Source organism: Carcharodon carcharias, chromosome 8, assembly GCF_017639515.1.
Source record: "Carcharodon carcharias isolate sCarCar2 chromosome 8, sCarCar2.pri, whole genome shotgun sequence".
Lineage (NCBI taxonomy): Eukaryota > Metazoa > Chordata > Chondrichthyes > Lamniformes > Lamnidae > Carcharodon > Carcharodon carcharias.
The window spans coordinates 62,966,694-62,987,442 of record NC_054474.1 but is presented as its reverse complement, the minus strand read 5'-3'; the positions used below and the strand labels follow the sequence as shown (position 1 = coordinate 62,987,442).

General features: G+C 40.9%; 1 protein-coding gene across 4 annotated transcripts in view; it reads right to left on the bottom strand.

Moving 5' to 3' along the window:
- fbxo38 (F-box protein 38) overlaps window positions 1–20,749 on the bottom strand; it is a 90,661-nt gene that overhangs the window by 9,493 nt on the left and 60,419 nt on the right. For 3 of the 4 annotated variants that reach the window (XM_041193840.1, XM_041193839.1, XM_041193838.1), the window contains exons 16-20: window positions 18,830–18,937; window positions 10,166–10,266; window positions 9,331–9,433; window positions 4,173–4,339; window positions 2,325–2,470 (exon numbers count right to left, since the gene is read on the bottom strand). In XM_041193840.1, coding sequence (XP_041049774.1) covers window positions 2,325–2,470; window positions 4,173–4,339; window positions 9,331–9,433; window positions 10,166–10,266; window positions 18,830–18,937 — 625 coding nt within the window. The remainder of the gene's footprint in view (window positions 1–2,324; window positions 2,471–4,172; window positions 4,340–9,330; window positions 9,434–10,165; window positions 10,267–18,829; window positions 18,938–20,749) is intronic. The other variant, XM_041193842.1, reaches the window with a different exon arrangement.

Here is a 20,749-nt window from a genome sequence, read left to right as displayed (position 1 = left end):
ACTTGGAGGGGGGCTTGCAGGTGGTGGTGTTCCTGTGCATCTATTGTTTATGTCTTTCTAGGTGGTAGAGGTCACAGATTTGGAAGGTGCTGTTGAGTAGGCTTGGTGAGTGGCTCAGTGCACCTTGTGTATGGTACATACTGTTGCCACTGCATGCCAGCTCTATAAAAAGTGAATATTTAAGGTGGTAATTGGGGTGCCGAACAAGGAGGCTGGATGGTGTAGACCTTGAGTGTTGTTGGAGCTGCAACTCATCCAGGCAAATGGAGAGTATTCCATTAGACTCTTGACTTGTGCCTTGTAGATTCCACCACCTGGAAGTTTCCCTCCAAGCCAATCACAGTCCTGACTGGAAATATATCGCCGTTCCCTCACTGTTGCTGGGTCAAAATTCTGGAACTCCCTCCCTAACAACACTGTGGGTGTACCTACATCATATGGACTGCAGTAGTTCAAAAAGGCAGCTCACTACCACCTTCTCAAGGGCAATTAGGGATGGGCAATAAATGGTGGACTAGCCAGCGACACCCACATCCCATGAACAAATAACAAAAAAGGTGGCAGAGAGACTGTGGGCAATCAGGAGGCAAGTTACTCGCTGCAGATTTCCAGCCTCTCAAACCAGGTCTCTGCCTCTTTCCAGGTACATTCCTTCCCTGCTCTTCCCCAATTACCCTTCCATGTGTCCCCAAAGCATTTAGAGCTCATTTGCAGCCTAACTTCTTCCACATGTTTATTAGCTAATCCCATATTTTACATTGCTCTTGCAGCTACAGTATTTATGAGGCTGAGCCAGTTAAGTTTCTGGTCAATAATAACCCCCCAGGATGTTGATGGCAATCCTGTTGAATGTCAAGGGGGGATGATTAGATTCTCTCTTATTGGAAATGGTCATTGCCCTGGCATTTGTGTGGCATGAATGTTACTTCCCACTTACCAGCCCAAACCTAGGCTGAGACATTCCAGCCCCTTCGTGGTGGGGCCCACTGTGGGAAAATCGGTGGCCCAACCAAAATTCCAGTGACTTTTGGCGGGACTGGGTATCCCGGAGGTGGGCGGGACGGGAAAATCCCACCCATAGCGTTATTCAGGTTTTGTTGCAAGTGGACACAGACTGATTCAGTATCTGAGGAGCAGTGGAACAAAACACTGCGGCCAGGATTTTCCGTTCGTTAGGCAGGCACGGTGGGCGGGCTCAGGAGCAGCCGGGAAATGGACGGCCGTGCGCGATCAGCCCCCAACCTCGATTCCACGCTGGCTGGCCGTTGGCATGCTGAGGAGCTTAGCTCTGCCAGGGTGGGGGCGGGAGGAGCACGAGCACTAAAGCCTGTGCATGCACTGAAAGCTCCCTGAAGGCACAGAGCTGCCTTAGGGAGCTGAAGAATTGTGGATTCAAAAATGAAGATTTAAAAATGTGACAAATATATCCTCACATGCGACTCAGTCACATGAGCAGGGACATATTAAAAATTATTTTTAAAAATTTTAATTTTTGAAATTACTATTGGAAACCTCATCCCGCCCATGGATGAGGTTTCCTAAAAAATCCAAAGGCTACTTCACCCGCCCGCCAACCATAAGGTTGGATGGGCAGTGAAAAACACTGTTTAATTAATTGATTAATGGGCTTAATAGCCCTTTTAATTGTTGATGGGCATGCTGCTGACTCTCGTGCGCACCTGCCGACCAAAATATCACACGATCGCCCGAAGTTAGTGCATACTGTTTTACGCTCGATCTGGTTTGGCACGCGCCCACCCGCAGGACACAAAATCCTGCCCTGTGTAACTGAACAGAGTCCATTCATCAGCGAACATTGCTACTTCTAACCTTATGATGGAGAGAAGGTTAGTTCCTCAGCTGGTTTACCTAGCAATTCTTTTCTCTTCTGCACTGAATTCGCACCTTCACCAAATGCCCACTTTTTAAAGTTTTCAGTCAGTTACCTGCTCACAACTGTGTCAGCAGCACAAGATGACATGCCTTTTTGCGTACCTTTTGGACACAAACCAATTTCAACTGGTCAGTAAGCCTTCAACCAGTTTCTTATTAACACCTGGTTAGTATCTACTTAGAGCTGACTGACAGTGAACTGCCAACTGGCTACAGTTGTTTCAAGCTAAAAATTAATCTTAAAGGTAACAAACAATTTCGATATTGCTTCTTCCCCACTCAACAAATTTCTGTTTGAAGAAGCCCACACTCTGTCCCCAGTTCACTCAGCTCAAGCAATGTAAGAATAATAATACAAGAATGCTTTTTTAATTGTAACTTCTACGATTTCACTGAAATAATCTCAACTTTGTATAACAAAAATTACTTACTGATTAATATTTGCTATTGTGTCCATCCAACTACGAATGCGAACCTTATTTCGCACATTTGGTGGGTTGCTAAACTCATGAATAATACAGATATGGTAGGGGTATGGTCCACTAAATATCTTCCGTTCCAATTTTAAAGTATCAATCTGCAATGATATGAAAAGTAATTAAAATTGTATGTCTAACACAATTTTCAATAGTAAATCAATGAGTATAGTTTATAGTTTCTCTCTTATGAAGTGGAGATATTCGATTTATGAAAAGGAAAATTTTTCTTCTCTTTTTATTTTCTGATATGTTTATTATCTTAGGATTTCTTGAGCAACGATAAAGGGCAGGGATGACACCTGCTGTTGAAGTCTGTGGAAAGGGGAAAATGATCTTTAACCCTAATTTTGACAAAATTTACATTTTTATAGGCTAATAAAACAATGAAAATGTTTAATTTTGAATCCACTAAGAATTCAGCATTAAAAAATCAACATTGTTGGAAACACTTAGCAGTGTCAAGCGGATGCTGCCCTGGTCTACAGGGTATTTTCAATAATATTCTAATTTTGTGTCAGGTTTTCAGCAGCTTTTGTATTTTGCTTTCTTAATGTGTTCATTCACAGAATGTCAGCATAATTAGCAAGGCCAGCATTTATTTACCGTCAGTAACTGCCCTTGAGAGGATGGTGGTTAGCCATCAATTGAACTGTTGCAATCTGTGTGAAGGTAGAACCAAACTGCTGTTGGTTAGGGAGTTATGGATAGCAACGATGAGAGGATGAAAATATATTTCCAAGTCAGGGTGCTGTATAACATGGAGGGGTATATCTAGGTGGTGTTTCCATGCACCCACTGCTCTTATCCTTCTGGACAGCAGATTGCCATTTGGGAAGTAAAGAAACCTTGGCGAGTTGTTGCAGTTCATCTTATAGATAGATGGCATACACTGCAGCCATGCTGCATCAGTGATGGAATGGTGAATATTTAAGGTGGTGGAAGGGATGCCAATCAAGTAGGTTGGTTAGTCCCGGTGTCAAACTTCAAGGTCTCGTTGGAGTTTCACTCATTTCATCACACTCCTGACTTGTGTTTAGTGGGTGGTAGGAGGTTAGGTGAGTCACACACCACAAAATACCATCCCCCTTAATCTACAGCCACAGTATTTATACAGCTGGTCCAATTAAGTTTCAATGGTGGACACACCAAGACTTACTGGAATACAGCAGCTGTTTTTAAAAAATTAAACACTTAAGAATTTATACAAATTAATTAACAGGTTCATAATTGCTGCATTGAAAACATCAAAATGACATCAATGGAGAAAGGGCAGGGATTGGAACTAACTGAAAAGCTCATCTAAAGGGATGACACAGGCATGATAGACTCAGCTTGTCTCAATACTGTAGCACCAATGACAACACTTTCCAGCTAGAAGTAGGGCAAAGAAAATAACACAGGAAAGTTTTCAGTTCCCAGACTTCACCATTGCTAATAAAAACATTGCATCATGCTAGACAGGTTGTAAAACACACATATATACTATATAAATGTAAAATACACACAGGTTTACAAATATCACTGAATGGGAGAGCTCTCATTTCACAAACTGAATCTGTTTGAAACATTACCAGAGAAGCAATGGTTTGGCAAACAGAGCATGTCACTAACTAAGATTAAACAAAATTTATTCCTAAATGAAAATCTGGAACACATTACCTTAGAATGGGATATACACAAATTAATGCCACTTATAAAATTAACTATTAAGAATCTACTGAAATATCATGGAAATTAAAGATGACTTTATGGACCTTAATACGAAAGTTAATTGCATTTAAGGTAACTACATTCATTCACCTGTTGCATTGGTCGAAGATAAATGATTCGGTTTCTTTCAGGAGGCATTTGTAAAATCTGGTCCAGAACTTGTTCAATGTTGAGCTTCCGACACTGTACATAGTCAAATCGGTTTACAATTGGTGCATTCTCCACCTTTAGGTGCTTTAGTACCCTGCATCGAGTAGCTTAAAAAAAAACAACCACCAGCATTTACTTATTCAATCCCACCTGCTGGCTAAAGGATTTATGGAATAGATGGAAATCAATTAACTATTCAAACAAGATGAAAAGAAAGTGAGCACAAAAGTATGGCTTAATTCAGTACACATTACATTTTTAGTTTAGAGAATTCTTCTGCAGTGGGGCACTATTTATCTAACATTATTGCAATGAAATCTTAAGAATATTATATATTTTCACCAAAAATCAAATTTTAGTTTCTTCACAAATCCAGGTGCAGCAACAATAACTTGTGAAAATCTTACTTTCATCAACTTCAATCTTCATTAACTTGCATTTAACAGCAAAAAGAACAAGCTCCCAAGACATGTCACTGAGGCCTAATGAGATAAAATTGACTGTGAAGCTAAAGTAGATACTAAAACTTTGTGGAAGAGGTGGGCTTAAGGATAACCTTAAAGGAAGAAGGGAGCTGGTGAGGCAGAGGCAGCTAGGGGGCAATTCATGATTGTGGGACATGACTAAAGGCACAACCACCAAATACGCAGAAGCCAGAATTAGAGGAATGAAGAGTTCAGGAGTTGGTGGATGGAGGAGATTAAAGAATTAAAGAGGGCCAAAACCAAGAATAGATTTTTTTTTTTATTAATTCATGGTATGTGGGCCTCACTGGCAAGGCCAGCATTTACTGCCTATCCATAATATCTCAATGCTGTTCAGTAGGGAGTTTCAGAATTTTGACCCAGTGGGGGAATGGAAATAGATTTTCAAATAGGATGGTGTACTACTTGAAGTGACTTGCAGGTAGTGGTGTTCGGATGCACCCACTGCCTCTGTCCTTCTAAGTAGCAGAGGTCACATTTTGGGACGTGCTGCCAATGAAGCCTAGAAAAGTTGTAGTGCATTTTGTAGATGGTACAGACTGCATCAGTACTGCGTGCCAGTACTGGAGGGAGTGATGTTTAAGGTGGTGTGAATCAACCAGGCTTAGTGCTGTTGCAGTTGCACGCATTCAGGCAAGTACAGAATGTTCCATTACACTGCTGACTTGTGCCTTGTAGATGGTGGAAAGGCTTTAGGGAGACAAGAGGCAAGTTACGCACTGCAGAATTCCCAGCCTCTGATCTGTTAATGTAACCAGAGTGTTCAAATGTTTGGTCCAGTGAAGTTTATGATTAAAGGCCACCCCGGGATGCTTGGTGGAGGGTTCCGCAATGGTAATACCGTTGAATATTACAGGGAGATGGTTAGATTCTCTCTTGTTGGATATGGTCATTGACTGGCACTTGGGTGGTGTGAATGCTACTTGCCATTTATCAGACCAAGCCTGAATGTTGCCCAGGTCTTTCATATGGACATGGGCTGTTCCATTACCTGAGGAGTAGTGAATTGCACTGAATACTGTGTAATCATTATCAAACATTCCCACAGGTGATCTTCCATTGTAGGGAAGGTCATTAATGAAGTAGCTGAAGATGGTCACAACTGGAACACTGACCTGGGAAACTCCTGAAGCGCTCCAGGGGCTGAAATGACTGGCCTTCGTTTGTGCTAAATATGACTCCACCCAGTGGACAGGTTTCCCATTGGCTTCAACTTTATTAGGGCTCCTTGATGCTACGTTCAGTCAAATGCTGCCTCAATGTCAAGGACAATCATTCACACCTCACCTTTGGAATTCAGCTCTTTTGTCAATGTTTGAACCAAGACAGTAATGAGGTCTGAAGCCAAGTGATCCTAGCAGAACCTAAACTGAGCATTGGTGAGCAGCTTTAGTAGTGAATGTTGCTTGACAATGCTGTAGCCCTTGGAGCGCTTCAGGAGTTTCCCAAGTCAGTGTTCTAGTTGTGACCATCTTCAGCTACTTCATTAATTTCCATTACTTTGCTGATGACTGACAGTACACTGAAGCAGTAAATGGATGAATGGATTTCTTGCTTTTTGTGGATAGGGCATGCCTGATCAATTTTCCACTTTGGTGTGTAATGCCAATGTTGTAATTGTACTGGAACAACTTGGTTAGAGGCAGGGTTAGTTCTCGAGCATAAGTCTTCAGTGTTACAATTGCGATGTTGTCAGAGTCCAAAGCCTTTAATGTGTCCACTCAACCATTTCTTGGTATCATATGAAGTGAATCGAATTGTCTGAAAACCAGCTTCTGTGATAGTGGGGCTTTCAGGAGAGGCCAAAATGGATCATCCACTTGGTACTTTTGCTGGAAGATGGTTGCAAACACTTCAGCTATATCTTCTGCAGTTATTTGCAGGGCTTCCCCGACATTGAGAATCGGAATGCTCATGGAGCACCACCAGCCTCTGGTTGTGGCAGAACTGCAGAGCTTTGATCTGATCCACTCATTGTATGCTTGCCTAGCTCTGTCTATTGCATGCTGCTCCTGCTGTTAAGCATGCATGCAAGTCCTGTGTTGCAACTTCACCTGGTTGGCATCTCATTTTTGGGTACTAGGTGCTAATCCTCTTATGCTCTTCTACACTCTTCATGGAACCAGATTGGTCCTTTAGTTTGATGATAGAATGAGGGATATGCCAGTACATGACAACATGGATTATGTTGCTGCTAATGATTCGCAGCATCTCTTGAATGACTGGTTTTGAGCTGATAGATCTGTTCCACGTTTTCCATTTAGTACGACAAAAATGCCACACAACACAATGGAGAGTATACTCAGCGTGAATACAGGACTTTGTCTTCACAAGGACTGTGTGGTGGTTATTCATTTCAATATGTCACGGACAGATGCAGCTGTTGACTAGATTGGTGAGGACAAGGAAAAGTAGGTTTTCTTGTATTTGTTTGATCACCACCTGCCACAATGGTGCTACTGAGCCACTGTTAGTGATGGATACTGAAGGCCCCCTATTAAGAGTACATGCTGTGCCCTTGTTACCCTCAGCGCTTCTTCTCAATACTGATTCAACATGGAGGAGCACTGATTCTTCAGTAGAGAGAGAATGGTAGATGGTAATCAGGTTTCTTTGCCCATGTTTTGCCTGATGCCATGAGACTTCACAGAGTCCAAGTCAATGTTAAGGACTCCTAGGGCCACTCCCTCCCAACTGTATACCACTGTGTCATCACCTGTCATGGCAGAGGACACACTCAGGGATGATAACAGAAGGACACTTGCTGAAAAGTATGATGCTGCGAGTATACCTATGTCAGGCTGTTGCTGACAAGTCCCTAAATGTTACTGAGGATTAATGAGTTAGGGTTTTGCAAATTTGACTGGGCTGCCTGTGCCTTTGTTGTGCTCATGCCTAGGTTGATCCCATGAATGAATTAAAAAAGAATTTTCTGTTAGTGTTTGATACAACTGAGTGGCTTGCTAGATCATTTTGGAAGGCATTTAAGAGTTTAATTACATTGCTGTGAGTCTGGAGTCACATATAGGCCAGTCCAAGTAAGAACGGCACATTTCCTCTCTAAAGTACGTTTTTAACAATCTGCTCACTATTACTGATACTAGCTTTGTACTCCAGATTGTTTTAACTTAATTGAATTTAAATTCACCCACTGCCAAGGTGGGATTTAAACTCATCTCCAGATTTGTCCAGGCATCTGGATTACCATTCTAGTAACACAGTGATTATGCTATCGTCTCCAATTGAAACATGAGGATGAGAATCTTAAATTGCATGCTGGGGGTCTGGGAACCAGTGCAGACTGAGAAGGATTGGGAATGGGATATCAGCAGTAGAGATTTGGATGAGCTGAGGCTTGCAGAAGGATGGAAACTGGGAGGCTGCCCTAACAGATAGTTGAACTTGGAGGATGGTGGGGAAAGAACGAGGAAGAAGCACGAGAGAAGGGAGAATCAGGTCATGTTTCATAAATGGAAGCAGACAATGTGTGATGGAGAAGATGGGGATAAGTAGTTCAGCTTGGGGTCAAAGAGGTTGCAAACAATCTGCTTCAACCCAGAAAAGTGGTGGGAAAGGAGATGGGACTTTGGTTTAACATCTCCGCCAAAAGATAGTTCAGTACGAAACTGAAGTGTCAGCCTGGATAATGTGCTCAAGTCTCTGTAGCAGACTTGATAGGTGACTCTATATAACTTAAATTCTTAGAGCAGGCCATTGCATTTTCCCTGTCTTGTATACATGTTTAGAAAAAAACAATCTAACTTAAGATTCAAATTTTCAAGATGGGAAGTGCAGCACCACAACAAATTAGAACACGGTTGTAGGTCCTCTATGCTGCCTAAGCAGAGACCAGGATCGTCCCTATGAGATTTAAAACTTCATTCTTGGGATTTGGATATCAATAGTGAGATTGCCCAAGAGACCTTGAGAAGATGGTGGTGGGTATTCTTAAACATCTGTGATTCATGTAGTCTCATTATACGTTCAATAAGGGATTCAGGAGAAACTTCTTTACTCAGTGATTAGAATGTGGAACTTGTCACATGGTAGTTGAGATGAATTGCATAGATGCATTCATAGGGAAGACAAACAGGTGTATGAGGGAGAAGGAAATAGAAAGGTATGTTGATAGGATGAGATGAAGTAAGATAGAAGGCGGCTCGTGTTAAGTAGAAGCCTGTTATGCTGAATGGCCTGTTTCTGTCCTGTAAATACCATGGGCCTGAATTTAAGTCTGTGCAAGTGGTTGGGGCTTTGAATAAATTAAAATCTCACCCTAAATAGAGTAATCCGACAAGGCTGTTAGGTAGGAATTACCATGATATTCACTGAGCGATAAAGATATTTACAGTTTTCATTTAATACTGTTCAACAATTCTACAATGTTGTCAGCCGTTCAACAATTCTACAATGTTGTCAGCCATTCTGAAGTTGCCTGTAGTTGCTCGAAACTTTGTACAATGAATTTCTGTCAATCATGCTTTCAGTTGCTTTCCCACTTCTGGCCAGTGAATAACACCCATCAAGTTTTTCACTATGTTAAAGACATTTTATACAAGATGTTCCTAATGCGTTGATATGAAGAACATGCCAAAAACAATTCAAGCACTTACCATGGATAAACATCATTTTGGGACAATCTCTGAGTACCAAATCTGTAATTCCACAATTTGTAAGTGTAATCCCAACCAAATTTTTGGACTTCAGATTAAGAACCTGTAATAATACATCGTGCAATTATTTAGAGGGCAATAAGGGAACATTTTTTAAAATTAAAAACGTAATTTTATTTTTTAAAGCAATTGCTATAAGCTCTGGAGGCCATGCATGCCATAGACTACAAAATAAAAATGTCAGTTTGGAGTTTGGACAATATATAGCGTGTCCAACAGCTGAAGGAGAAGTTGAATTATCCAATCTTGGAAGATTTCAGGTCTGTGCTGAATCAACCAATTTCCTCCAAAGCGATGGCACAGATGCTAAGATTGCTTTCCTTGCCCTGGGTACAAGGATAGAAAAGGGAGGAAAAAAATTGTCTCTCTTTTTTTAAATCACCCAGCATCTCCTGTTGAAAGAGTGCATGCAAGCTGGTGAGGAACTGTCATGTCCTATGTGATCACATAACCTGCTGAGACTCATTTTAAGGCTCACACATGAAAAATGGCTTCTTAGCCATATTGCCAGAGGGCACTCATAGAAACCCAGCAAGGAGACAATGCATGATAAGCTGTGAAGACTGCACAAAAAGGAAAGAAAACTATATAAAAAAAAACGACTTGGGAATTCTGCTTATAACTGCACAACCAAAAAAAATACCAATGATAATGATTTATTAAACTGAGCAGTTTACTTAGAAGAATTTGCAGTGAGTGATCCTTCAGTTTTAATTTTTCCCACCAAATTAATAGCAATATTAAAATAAGTTGCTCAAGAAATCTGATGTTTCACCTGGACATGGTCATCCTCGATGACAGGATCACTAGTGCTTGTGGATTTATCCGCTGTTCGTTTCCGCTTGACAGATTGCCTGGGCCTGGATTTAGGAATATCTGGCAAAAAATGAATTTATATGAGTGAACAGGAATTGAGCACTTTTAAACCAAACAAAAACATGGATCAGAATAATTATAATGACACTGCATTTTGGAGAAACATCAAAAACAGAATCAGGGCTAGTTCTGTATAAACTAAGATACAATTTAATTTATACCTTGGTCAATTCAAATTTCAAGTTATTACAAGAAGAGATGCTTTTATAGATTAAATCTTTATCAGGCCTTCTCTTTATATCAAAACAAGGAAGCATCTGCTTCCATTAATAAAACGCTGGGTTTCACTTTTTTGCAAAGGTTATGAATCTTAACAACATTCAAGCAATGGTGCTGAAGATGTGCTCCAGAACTAGCCAAGCCCCTTGTTACTCCAATACAGCTGCAACACTGGCATCTACCTGGCAATGTGGAAAATTTCCCAGGTATGTCCTGATCGTAAGAAGCAGCAGAAATCAAACCGAGCCAATTACTACCCCATTAATCTACTCTCGAATATCAGCAAAATGATAAAAGGGGTCATCGACAGTGCTATTGAGAGGCACTTACTCAGCAATAACCTGCTCAGTTTGCGTGTGACTAAGGCACCTTCACAGCTCTTGACCTTGTTATAGCCTTGGTCCAAACATGAACAAAAGAGTTCAATTCAAGAGGTAAGGTGAAAGTGTCTGCCCTTGACATCAAAAGAGCATTTGACCGAGTGTGTCGTCAAGAGGCACCAGCAAAACTGGAGTCAATGGGATTCCAGGGAAACTCTCCACTGGTTGGAGTTATACCTAGCACAAAGGAAGGTGATTGTAATTGTTGGAGGTCAATCATCTCAGTTCCAGGACATCACTGCAAGAACTCCTCAGGGTAGTGTCCTAGGCCCAACTATCTTCAGCTGCTCATCATAAGGTCAGAAGTGGGGATGTTCGCTGATGATTGCACAATGTTCAGCACCATTCATGACTCCTCTGATACTGAAGTAGTGCATGACCATCTGTAGCAAGATCTGGACAATATTCAGGGTTGGGCTCATAAGTGGCAAATGACATTCACACCACACATGTGCCAGGCAATGACTATCTCCAACAAGACAGAATCTAACCATTTCCCCTTGACATTCAATGACATGTACCATTGCTGAATCCCCCATTATCAACATCCTGGGGGCTACCATGGACCAGAAACTGAACTGGACAAGCCATATAAATACTGTGGCTACCAGAGCAGGTCAGGAGCTGGGGATTCTGCAGTGAGTAACTCACTTCCTGACTCCCCAAAGCCTGTCCACTATCTGCAAGGCACAAGTCAGGACTGTGATAGAATACTCTCCACTTGCCTGGATGAGTGTAGCTCCAACAGCACTCAAGAAGCTCAACATCATCCAGGACAAAGCAGCCACAAACATTCACTCCCTCCACCATTGACACTCAGTGGCAACAGTATGTACCATCTACAAGATGCATTGTACCTTCCAAATCCACAACCTCTGCCACCTAGAAGGACAAAGGCAATAATAGATGCATGGACACACCACCACCTGCAAGTTCTCCTCTAAGCCACATAACATCCTAATTCGGTACCATATTACCACTGTTACTGGATCAAAATCCTGGAACTCTCTACCTAACAGCACTGTGGTTGTATTCATATCATATGGACCACAGTGGTTCAAGGTGGTGGTTCACCACCACTACCTTCTCAAGGCAATTAGGGACAGGCAATAAATGCTGGCCTAGCCATCTACACGATGCCCAGAATATGGGTACACAAATTACAGGCAGCCGATACAGTCTCCCTTCATACATAGAACCACTCCTAAGCACTGCTAATGATGCTACGAAATTAGCATGAAGACGACAGAGCATTATAATAAAGAATATTCTTCATCGCTCCCAAACATGGAATTGCATCTGAACATAACTGAAAATGGATAAAACTCAACACCAAGACTGACAATTTGACAAGGCAACCGGTCTAGGCTTTAATCTGCAATATATGAATTTTATACTTCAGGTGAATTTCTTTAAAGGTAATTCCAGCAATATGTCTGTGAATGACAAGAACGTCTCTCAAGGGCCCCAGTAATGTTTTAATAAAAACAATGCCGCACAGAAAAAAAACCAGCCATTAAGATCTTGCAGATCCTGTTACAACAATAAAGGCAAACTTCAGACCCTTTAATCTCTGCCAATTTTTTCAAGGAATAACAAACAGTGTACAGGCCGAAAAGCACAAGAATTGCCAACAATACTGAAATGCACTGACGTTCAAACAAAATAAAAGTACAATGTTGATCTGAGTTTAGCCGCAGACTCAGTGCATTTACCTGCAATCTGGGGGTTTACTGAGACAAGCATCATCAGAACTCTCTTTGGACTAATAAGATATAAAAAGCTTCAGAGGGAATATGGGAACATTTAATGCTTTCATAGCAAACCTGGGCAGGATTTTGTCCTTGGCAGGGGGTGGTCGGGAAGTCGACCTACCCTGACCACCACCTGCGATTAGCTCGGCACCATAATTTCACACGGGCGGGCCAACTGAGGCCCGCCCTTCGTGGATTAAGAACGGCAGCGCTGAGCACTACCTGTGTGGATTGGGAGGAGAGGGGCTGGAGAGAAAGAGAGCCGGGCCTAGCGCATAGTTAGCGCATGCATGAGAAAGAGTACTTCGATCTCCCTGAGGCACGAAGCTGCTTCCGGGAGACTGAAGAGCTGTGTAAAAATAAAATGAAGAGAATGAAAAGGTAATAAAAAATGTCCCCTCATGTTACTCTGTCACATAAGCTGGGACATGTTTTTAATTCAAAAATAAAGTTTTTATTTTATTTTTATTTGCTTTAGGAAACCTCATCCTGATCGTAGATGAGGATTCCTAAAAAATGTAAATGCCTCCTTTTCGCCTGCCCACCAACCATTAGATTGGACGGGCAGTGGGGGTGGGGGGGGGAGATGAAATCTCCGTTAGGATTTAAAATAAAAAGAAATATCCAGGGATATTTTTTCCAAAAGACATACATAGTTTGCACCAGCATGGATTAGGTCCGGTAAACAGAGAATCCAAGCAGAATTCCAAAAATTGTTGAAAATCTCAAAAAAAAATCATTAGCAACTGGGCAAAAACTTTGGAAATGGATCTAACGTTACAATCTACATTATGCAACCATTTCAGTTACACTTCAAAGGTGCAATTGCCATAGTCTGTTCCAGCAAAAGAATTAATGCTCAATTATGCATTAAATGATCTACATCCATGTTAATGCTTGCGCAGTTTTGTGACCTATCATAATAATTTACCAGTCATATCAATATAGGTAGGGGCCTGTTTATAATAAAAAAGTACCAAGAAAGAATTATACAGAATATTAATTAGTGGTTATAACCATCATTTGTACTCAAACAAATATTAATCTTGCTTCTGTAGTACAACTTTGAAATAGAGTGATTGCAATATTTTTCTAATCTCTCATCTTGCCTGAGCTTTATTAATTCGATACTTTACAATCAGCTAAAATAATGTATCACCACCTCTAGCAACCTAGCTATCAGAAGATTCATGTCCCATTTCAATCTCTCCCCAGTGAAAGTTAATTTCCCATCAATACTTAAAACTTCAATAGCGTTTGTTTCCTTTTCCTGAATTTTTCAACATATAATAATTCACTGTTGAATGCAGAATGTTCTAAACTACATTATATTCTAAATGTCATCTAACCAAATGTTGCAAAACTTTAAAAATAACCCATTTTGAATTATAATTATAATTAAGCATTAACTTTACATTATGTGTATACTTGTATCCATAAACATGGATGTAAGATTATTAAATGCATATTGAACATTAGTTCTTTTGCTGTAATGGTCTTTGAAACGTAACTGAAATGGTTGCATAATGTAGGTTGTAACACTAGATATATTTCGAAAGTTTTTGCACAGTTGCCATGATTTTGATAATGAAAACAAATATTTTTCCATTTACACCTTTGGTAATGGACACCAATGCAGTGCATTTTTGTTCTATGCACCAATGTGTAATAACTTACTTTTATCCATGTTAAAATCCATCTGCAGCCCGTTGGGTAAAAGCTCTACACGTTAGGGTCACAGGTCTGGTCCCTTTTCTGGTGTTTACTGAGTTAGCCGTCCTCAACTTGGGCAGCCATGGAGCGCTACAATTGGTCTCAGTGCATAAGTGACCCTGACATAGGGGGGGGAAAAGAATATCGGGCAAAACTCCTCCTCCTGATGGTGCCATATGGATGCTAGATGAGGACAAAGTTAGGCTTGGCTATGATGGTACTACAGTTGAGTAGGCTACAAAATTCCAATATTCAGGGGCTCATTTTGGCAAATTACCATAGTTCCATAGTGGTGGTGGTCACCCTATGAGTTTCCAAGTTGAGGGAAGGATAAGGCAAGGAAAATAAAACAAAATTCACTGCAATTCTTTATTTGATCAATTTAATTGATCCAAGTCTGGATTAATGCTATCAATCTCCAGGCCAACAGAAAATGATGGTATTCTCTTGCATATAATTTCTGACTAATGTAAACTGTAAGTGACTTAAAATCAGTTTCACAGAATTCCATTGGCCACTGTTTGTATTCTCCACACCCACCAACACTATAGCTGCCATCTTTTCTATTTTCTGTTTTATTTAACTGAACCTATCAACTTTAAGTCCAGTTATTCAATTTGCCTCTAATTTGGTACATCTTAATTTCTTTCAAAAACCTTGCATGCTGCACCTTGTTAAATGCCCAAAAATCCCCTCTTTTTATTGTTAAACCACCAAATCCCTCTCAATTTCTCTAAATCCAACTGTATATCTTAAGCAAGTGTAGGGTCCAGATTCAACATACAAGAAATTAACAGATTGCTTAAATCAGTTAACGATGTTGCAAATATAGGTCACAAGAACATGGAAATCAATACACTAGTATTTTGTGAAGAGGTTAAGTCAGAAAATAATACAGCTTAACTTTTCAATATGCTGTGCTCCACTATTTGACATGTCAGTCTTGGCTCAGCATTAGCACTCTCACCTATGAGTCAGAAGGTCATGGGTTCAAATCCCACTTCAGAGACTTGAATATGTAAATCTTTGCCAACAATGCAATGCAGTTCTGCTCTGGTGGGGGTACCAACTTTCAAATGAGATGTAACATCAAGGCCATGCCTATCCTTTGCACATGGGCAAGATTCCGTAGCATTTTTTGAAGAACAGGATAGAAATCTCAGTATTGTGGATAACAATTACCTCTCCAACATCACCACTGAAAACAGATAATATGATCCACACTGCTGTTTGAGGAACATTATTGTGCACAAATTGACTACATTACAATAGTGACACTTTCAAAGTACTTCATTGGTCTTGAAGCACTTAGCAACAACTGGAGGTCATGAAAGGCACCACATAAATGCAAATTCTTTCTGCAGTATTGACTTAGAAAACTTACTTCAGCCTTTACCAACTGCTGTGCCACAACAACATGCTCAATGATTGCACTTCCACAGCCCTCTGGGACAGAAAATTCCAAAGATTTACCACCATCTTAGTGGAGAAATCTCTCCTTATCTTAGTCTTAAATGGCCTACCCCGAATTCTGAGATTATGTCACCTGGTTTTAGACTCACCAGCCAGGGGAAATATTCTATCCACACCCGCCCTGTTAGGCCCTATAAGAATTATGAGACCACCTCTCATTCTTCGAAACTCTAGACAATACAGGCCCAGTTTCTTCAATCTCTCCTCATAAGACAATCCCACCGTTCCAGGAATTAGTCTGGTAAACCTCCATTGCACCCCATCTCTGGTAAGTACACCCTTTCTTAGGTAAGGAGGCCAAAACTGTACACAATACTCCAGGTGTAGTCTCACCAATTCTATACAACTGTAGCAAGACATCTTTACTTCTGCAGTCAAATTCCCTTGCAATGAAGGCCAACATATCACTTGCCTTCTTTACTGATTGTTGCACCTGCATGCTAGCTTTTAGTGGCTCATGAACGAGGACACCCAGGTCCTTTTGACACCAACGTTTCCCAATCTCTCATTATTTGAGAAATATTAAATCCGTTTTTTCTACCATTCCACCATTCACACCTAGTCACATTATATTCCATCTGCTATGCTCTTTCCAGTTCACTTAACTTGAAGCTTCCTTGTATCCTCCTCACAGCTTATATTCCCACCTAGCTTTGTGTCATCAGCAAATTTGGAAAGATTGCAATTGGTCCCCACATCCAAATCACTTACATCGATTGTGAACAGCTGTGGCCCCAGCACTGTTCCTTGCGGTACCCGACTACCAACAGCCTGCCATCCTGAGAATGGCCTATTTATTCCTACTCTATGCTTTCTGTCTGTTAAACAATTCTCAATCCATGCTAGTATATTACCCCCAATCCCATGAGCTTTTGTTTACTAACCTCCTTTGTGGGATCTTATCAAAAGCCTTCTGAAAATCCAAATACATCATATCCACTGGTTCTCCTTTATCTATGCCTCAAACCTCTACAGGTTTTTCAAACATGATTTCTCTTTCATAAATCCATGTTGACTCTACCCAATTTTACCATTACTTTCTAAGTGTCCAGTTATCACATCCTGATAACAGACTCTCACATTTTCCCTACTACTGACATTAGAACTAACAGGCCCGTAGTTCTCCATTCTCTTTCTCTCTCCCTTCTTAAATGGTGGGGTTACCTTTGCTACTTTCCAGTCTGCAGCTACCTTTCCAAAATGAATTTTGAAAGGTAACCACCAAAGCTTCCACTATGTCTAAAGCCACCTCCTTCAGTATTCTGGGAACCCATGCTGACTCTCCTTAATTAGCTTAGACCTCAAGTGTCTGTTGTTGCTTTCTAAAACTTTACCTATCAATGACGTTTAACTAACTGGCCGGCAGTTACCAAGACTGTCCTTGCACCCTTTCTCAAATAAGCCTCCAATGAAATTTGTCCAGTTATAATTACCACTCACATCTAACTGAAGATCTATTAAATTAAGAAAACAGCCATTCAGAAGCGATTAGCAAACTACATTAAAATAAGATAGGTTTTTATGGGGAGAATTTTTTCTTCGTCCGGGGGAGGACAGGAGCGGGCGAGGGTGGGCACGTAGCCGATCGCTGCCCGCAATCGGTTGGGTGCCGCCATTTTATGTGGGCGGACCAATTAAGGCCTGCCCAGAGTGATGCGCACCCAGGAGTGCTGTGCGCTCCCTGTGCAGGTGGGGGGAATAGGCTGAGTCGGGGCCTACGCTCATTCACACGTGCACTCGAAAGAGAGCAGAAATCTCCAAGGCACGCAGCTGTCTCAGGGAGATTATTAAAATTACAAAAAATCAAACAGAAGAAATTTTTTTTTAAGGCAGTGTCACAGGAGCTGGGACATGTCAATGTGAAACAAAAACTTTGTTTGTTGGGCGGGTAGCTCAGATAATTTTTTAAATTGATATTTAAACGGCTTTACTAGGCCTTTGACAGTTCAACGGGTGCACAGCCGACTCTGGTGCGTGCCCACTGAACTGAAGATCTGAATGACACATGGTGATGTCGGGAAGCATGCTCGACGTCACTTTACGCGTCAGTGAGCGGGGATACTCGCCGACCCAAAAATTCTGGCCCATATTAAACACTAATTAGTTCCACAATTTCTAGAATTTTCATTTTCCTTAATTAATATTTTCATTAAAGCAAAGCCTACTGAATTGGCTCAGTCACTTCAGCTTATTAAATGAAACATATAAAGTGAGGTAGTGATACAGTCCCTGACCGCCAACTGCTTCCTTGATATATGTTTTGGAACAGCTGATTAGGGTCGTCTGGAAGAAATGTTGTGTGGAACTTTCCACATATCATTGAGTAGAAAGACTAGAATGGAAACCAGTTGTATTTCATATCTTGACTTGATTTATACTTCATGATATTAGAAGATACTAGAATATCTGCTTCCACGTCAATCCTAAACTACAGGTCTAAGCAGGTGTCAAGATGCCAATGAAAAGGCCCCAAAAAGTGCACATCTATTTTCTTTTGTAATGAAAACAATTATATGGTAATTCAATAAAGTATATATTTCCCACAATTCTAAGTAATCTTTCCTACAATTGTAAAGCTTTGGTAGAACAGAAAGCAGAGTGTGTGGGGCTGAATTAATATACTACTGCCAAGGAATTGTTCCTTCTCAAACAAAACAGATGGTTGCAAATGAGCTATTTCTAAAATATCTAAGTTAGAGCATGTCACAAGGCAGTAACTATTCAAGTGCTTCAAATGATCTTTTAAATCACATGAATCTAAGCATATTAGATGTCAGATTAAGAGGAGTTGAGAGTTGAGGGTGAGGTGGGGGAGAGGAAAGAATTAGAGAAGGGAGGGCAGTTAGGGATGGGCAATAAATGCTGGCCTTGCCAGAAGCTCTCATACAATAAATTAGGAAAAACCAATGGAGGAATTTTAAATGCAATATACTGGAGGGTGTAACATCAATCACCAAGGACTAAGGGGGTGGGCAAGCAGGATTTAGTACGGGATAGGGAACAGGCAGCGGAGTTTTGGAATACCTGAAGGTGGTAGGTTGGTCAAGAGTACATTGGAATACACAAGTGTGGAGGTGATAAAAGCATGATTCAGGGCTTCATTTGCAGATGGTTTAAGTCTGGAAGTTGGTGCTGTAAATGGAAAGGATACAAAGTTCAACAGGATATCACGGATGCAAATAATTTATTTCAGCCTGTGACAAGAGCCAACAAGGAAAATGCACTTGGTGCCATAAGGGAATGTGCGCTGGAAGTCAAAAATGATAGCCCTGGCCCTTCCCAGTGTTAAGCTAGGGGAAAATACGGCTCATCCAAGTCTGAAAGTCAGAGGCAGTGGTGGCTTGAAAAAATGTGGTGAGGAAGCTGATGTTAGCATAACCATGGAAGGTGTATAATGATGTTGCAAACGGCAGCGTCATGTAGATGAGCAAGAGAAGGGCTCCTAAAGGAAGGTGATTGGGTCAATATGCTCCAGTTATGGTCTAATAAATTAGAGCAGAAGAAAGTGAAGGCAATCGCATTGAACAGGACAAGAGAAGATGGAGGAAGATGTAAAATCAATTGTGTTGAAAATGACAGAGAAATTGAGGAGGAGTTATCCACCACAATCAGAGAATGGCCTTTGTGTCTTTGGTTAGTGCTGTTTTGATAGTGAGGGAGGTGGCAACATCTTTGTAGGGATTTAAGCAGAGAATTACAAGAGCAACGTGCATGGATTGAGGTAGCTACAACAAATTCAAGAACTTTGAGGAGGAAGGGAAGGTTGGAATTGGAGAGGTTGGAGACAAAACAATTAGTGAGGACAGCAATGGGAACAGGTCTTTTAAGGACTGGCTGTTGACTGTAGTTTTGAAAGAAAAACAGCGCCTTAAGTCAGGAAAACATTTACAATGTGGTGGTAGTGGGGGGGAAAACACATGTTAGGGAATTTTTTTCCTTCTATTTTTAATCTTTTTCAAAGTGGAAGCGATCTCCCTAAGGCTGCACTCTGCCTCAGGGAGATGCGCACTCTTTCGTGCGCATGCGCGATAGAGTGCACTCTCAGTTTTGGGGAGTTCCCCCCCGCCCGCACAGGAAGTGCATAGCGCTTTCCGCTGGATGTCACGCTGAGTGGGCCTTCTGCCCGACAGGCAGAAAATTCTGCCCCACGTGTTGGGAAGTCAAACAAGAACAGGTTGTTGTGTATATGGAGAAGGATATTCCCTTTGGTTTGAGGAGCAATGAATTACTTATAGGATGTTGCAACTTAATCTAATTAGCTGTCTTCTAAGCTTAACTAAATTAGGAATGAATGTTCCAGCTTTTATTCAAAACCAGTTCCCTATTTTCAGTATCCTTGAGTATCTCAACAATGTTCATCAATAATGAAGACCAGCAGAATTGAAAACTTTGAATCAGGAGACCATCAGCAGCAAGACTTGAGAGAATTTATACTCCCACAACTTTAAAAAGCTGTAACTTGCGTTACAGAAATTAGTTCCTATACAATGTCAGACTAATTTAAAATTTCATTTTACTTGGAGTAACCACTCTGAGAATAACTGGGAAAGGGAATGCCAATTAAAGTCACAATAGCTCAAAAAAATAACAATTCACATAGTTCACCTCATCTGCAGTTGCCATGGTGAAGCAAATGGATTTTTGTGGGGGCTGTGGAAACAAAGCTTATTTGACAACAAGTTAGGGGAGTTCAAGGAACACCTTTACAGCCCTAAGTTTAAGCATGCAGCATAAATATGCACATATAAATAGTACACATAGAATAAATAGATACAAGAGTATTAACAAATTGATCAGGAGTATTAGCTTAGTTCAGTCTATAGCATTTTCCCCTCCAAATCAGAAAGTTGTAAATTCCTGCCCCACTTCAATTTTGAGAACAAAATGTAAGACTGAGTCTTGGCTCAAATGCTGAGCAAGTGCTGTATTCACAGGCATGCTGCC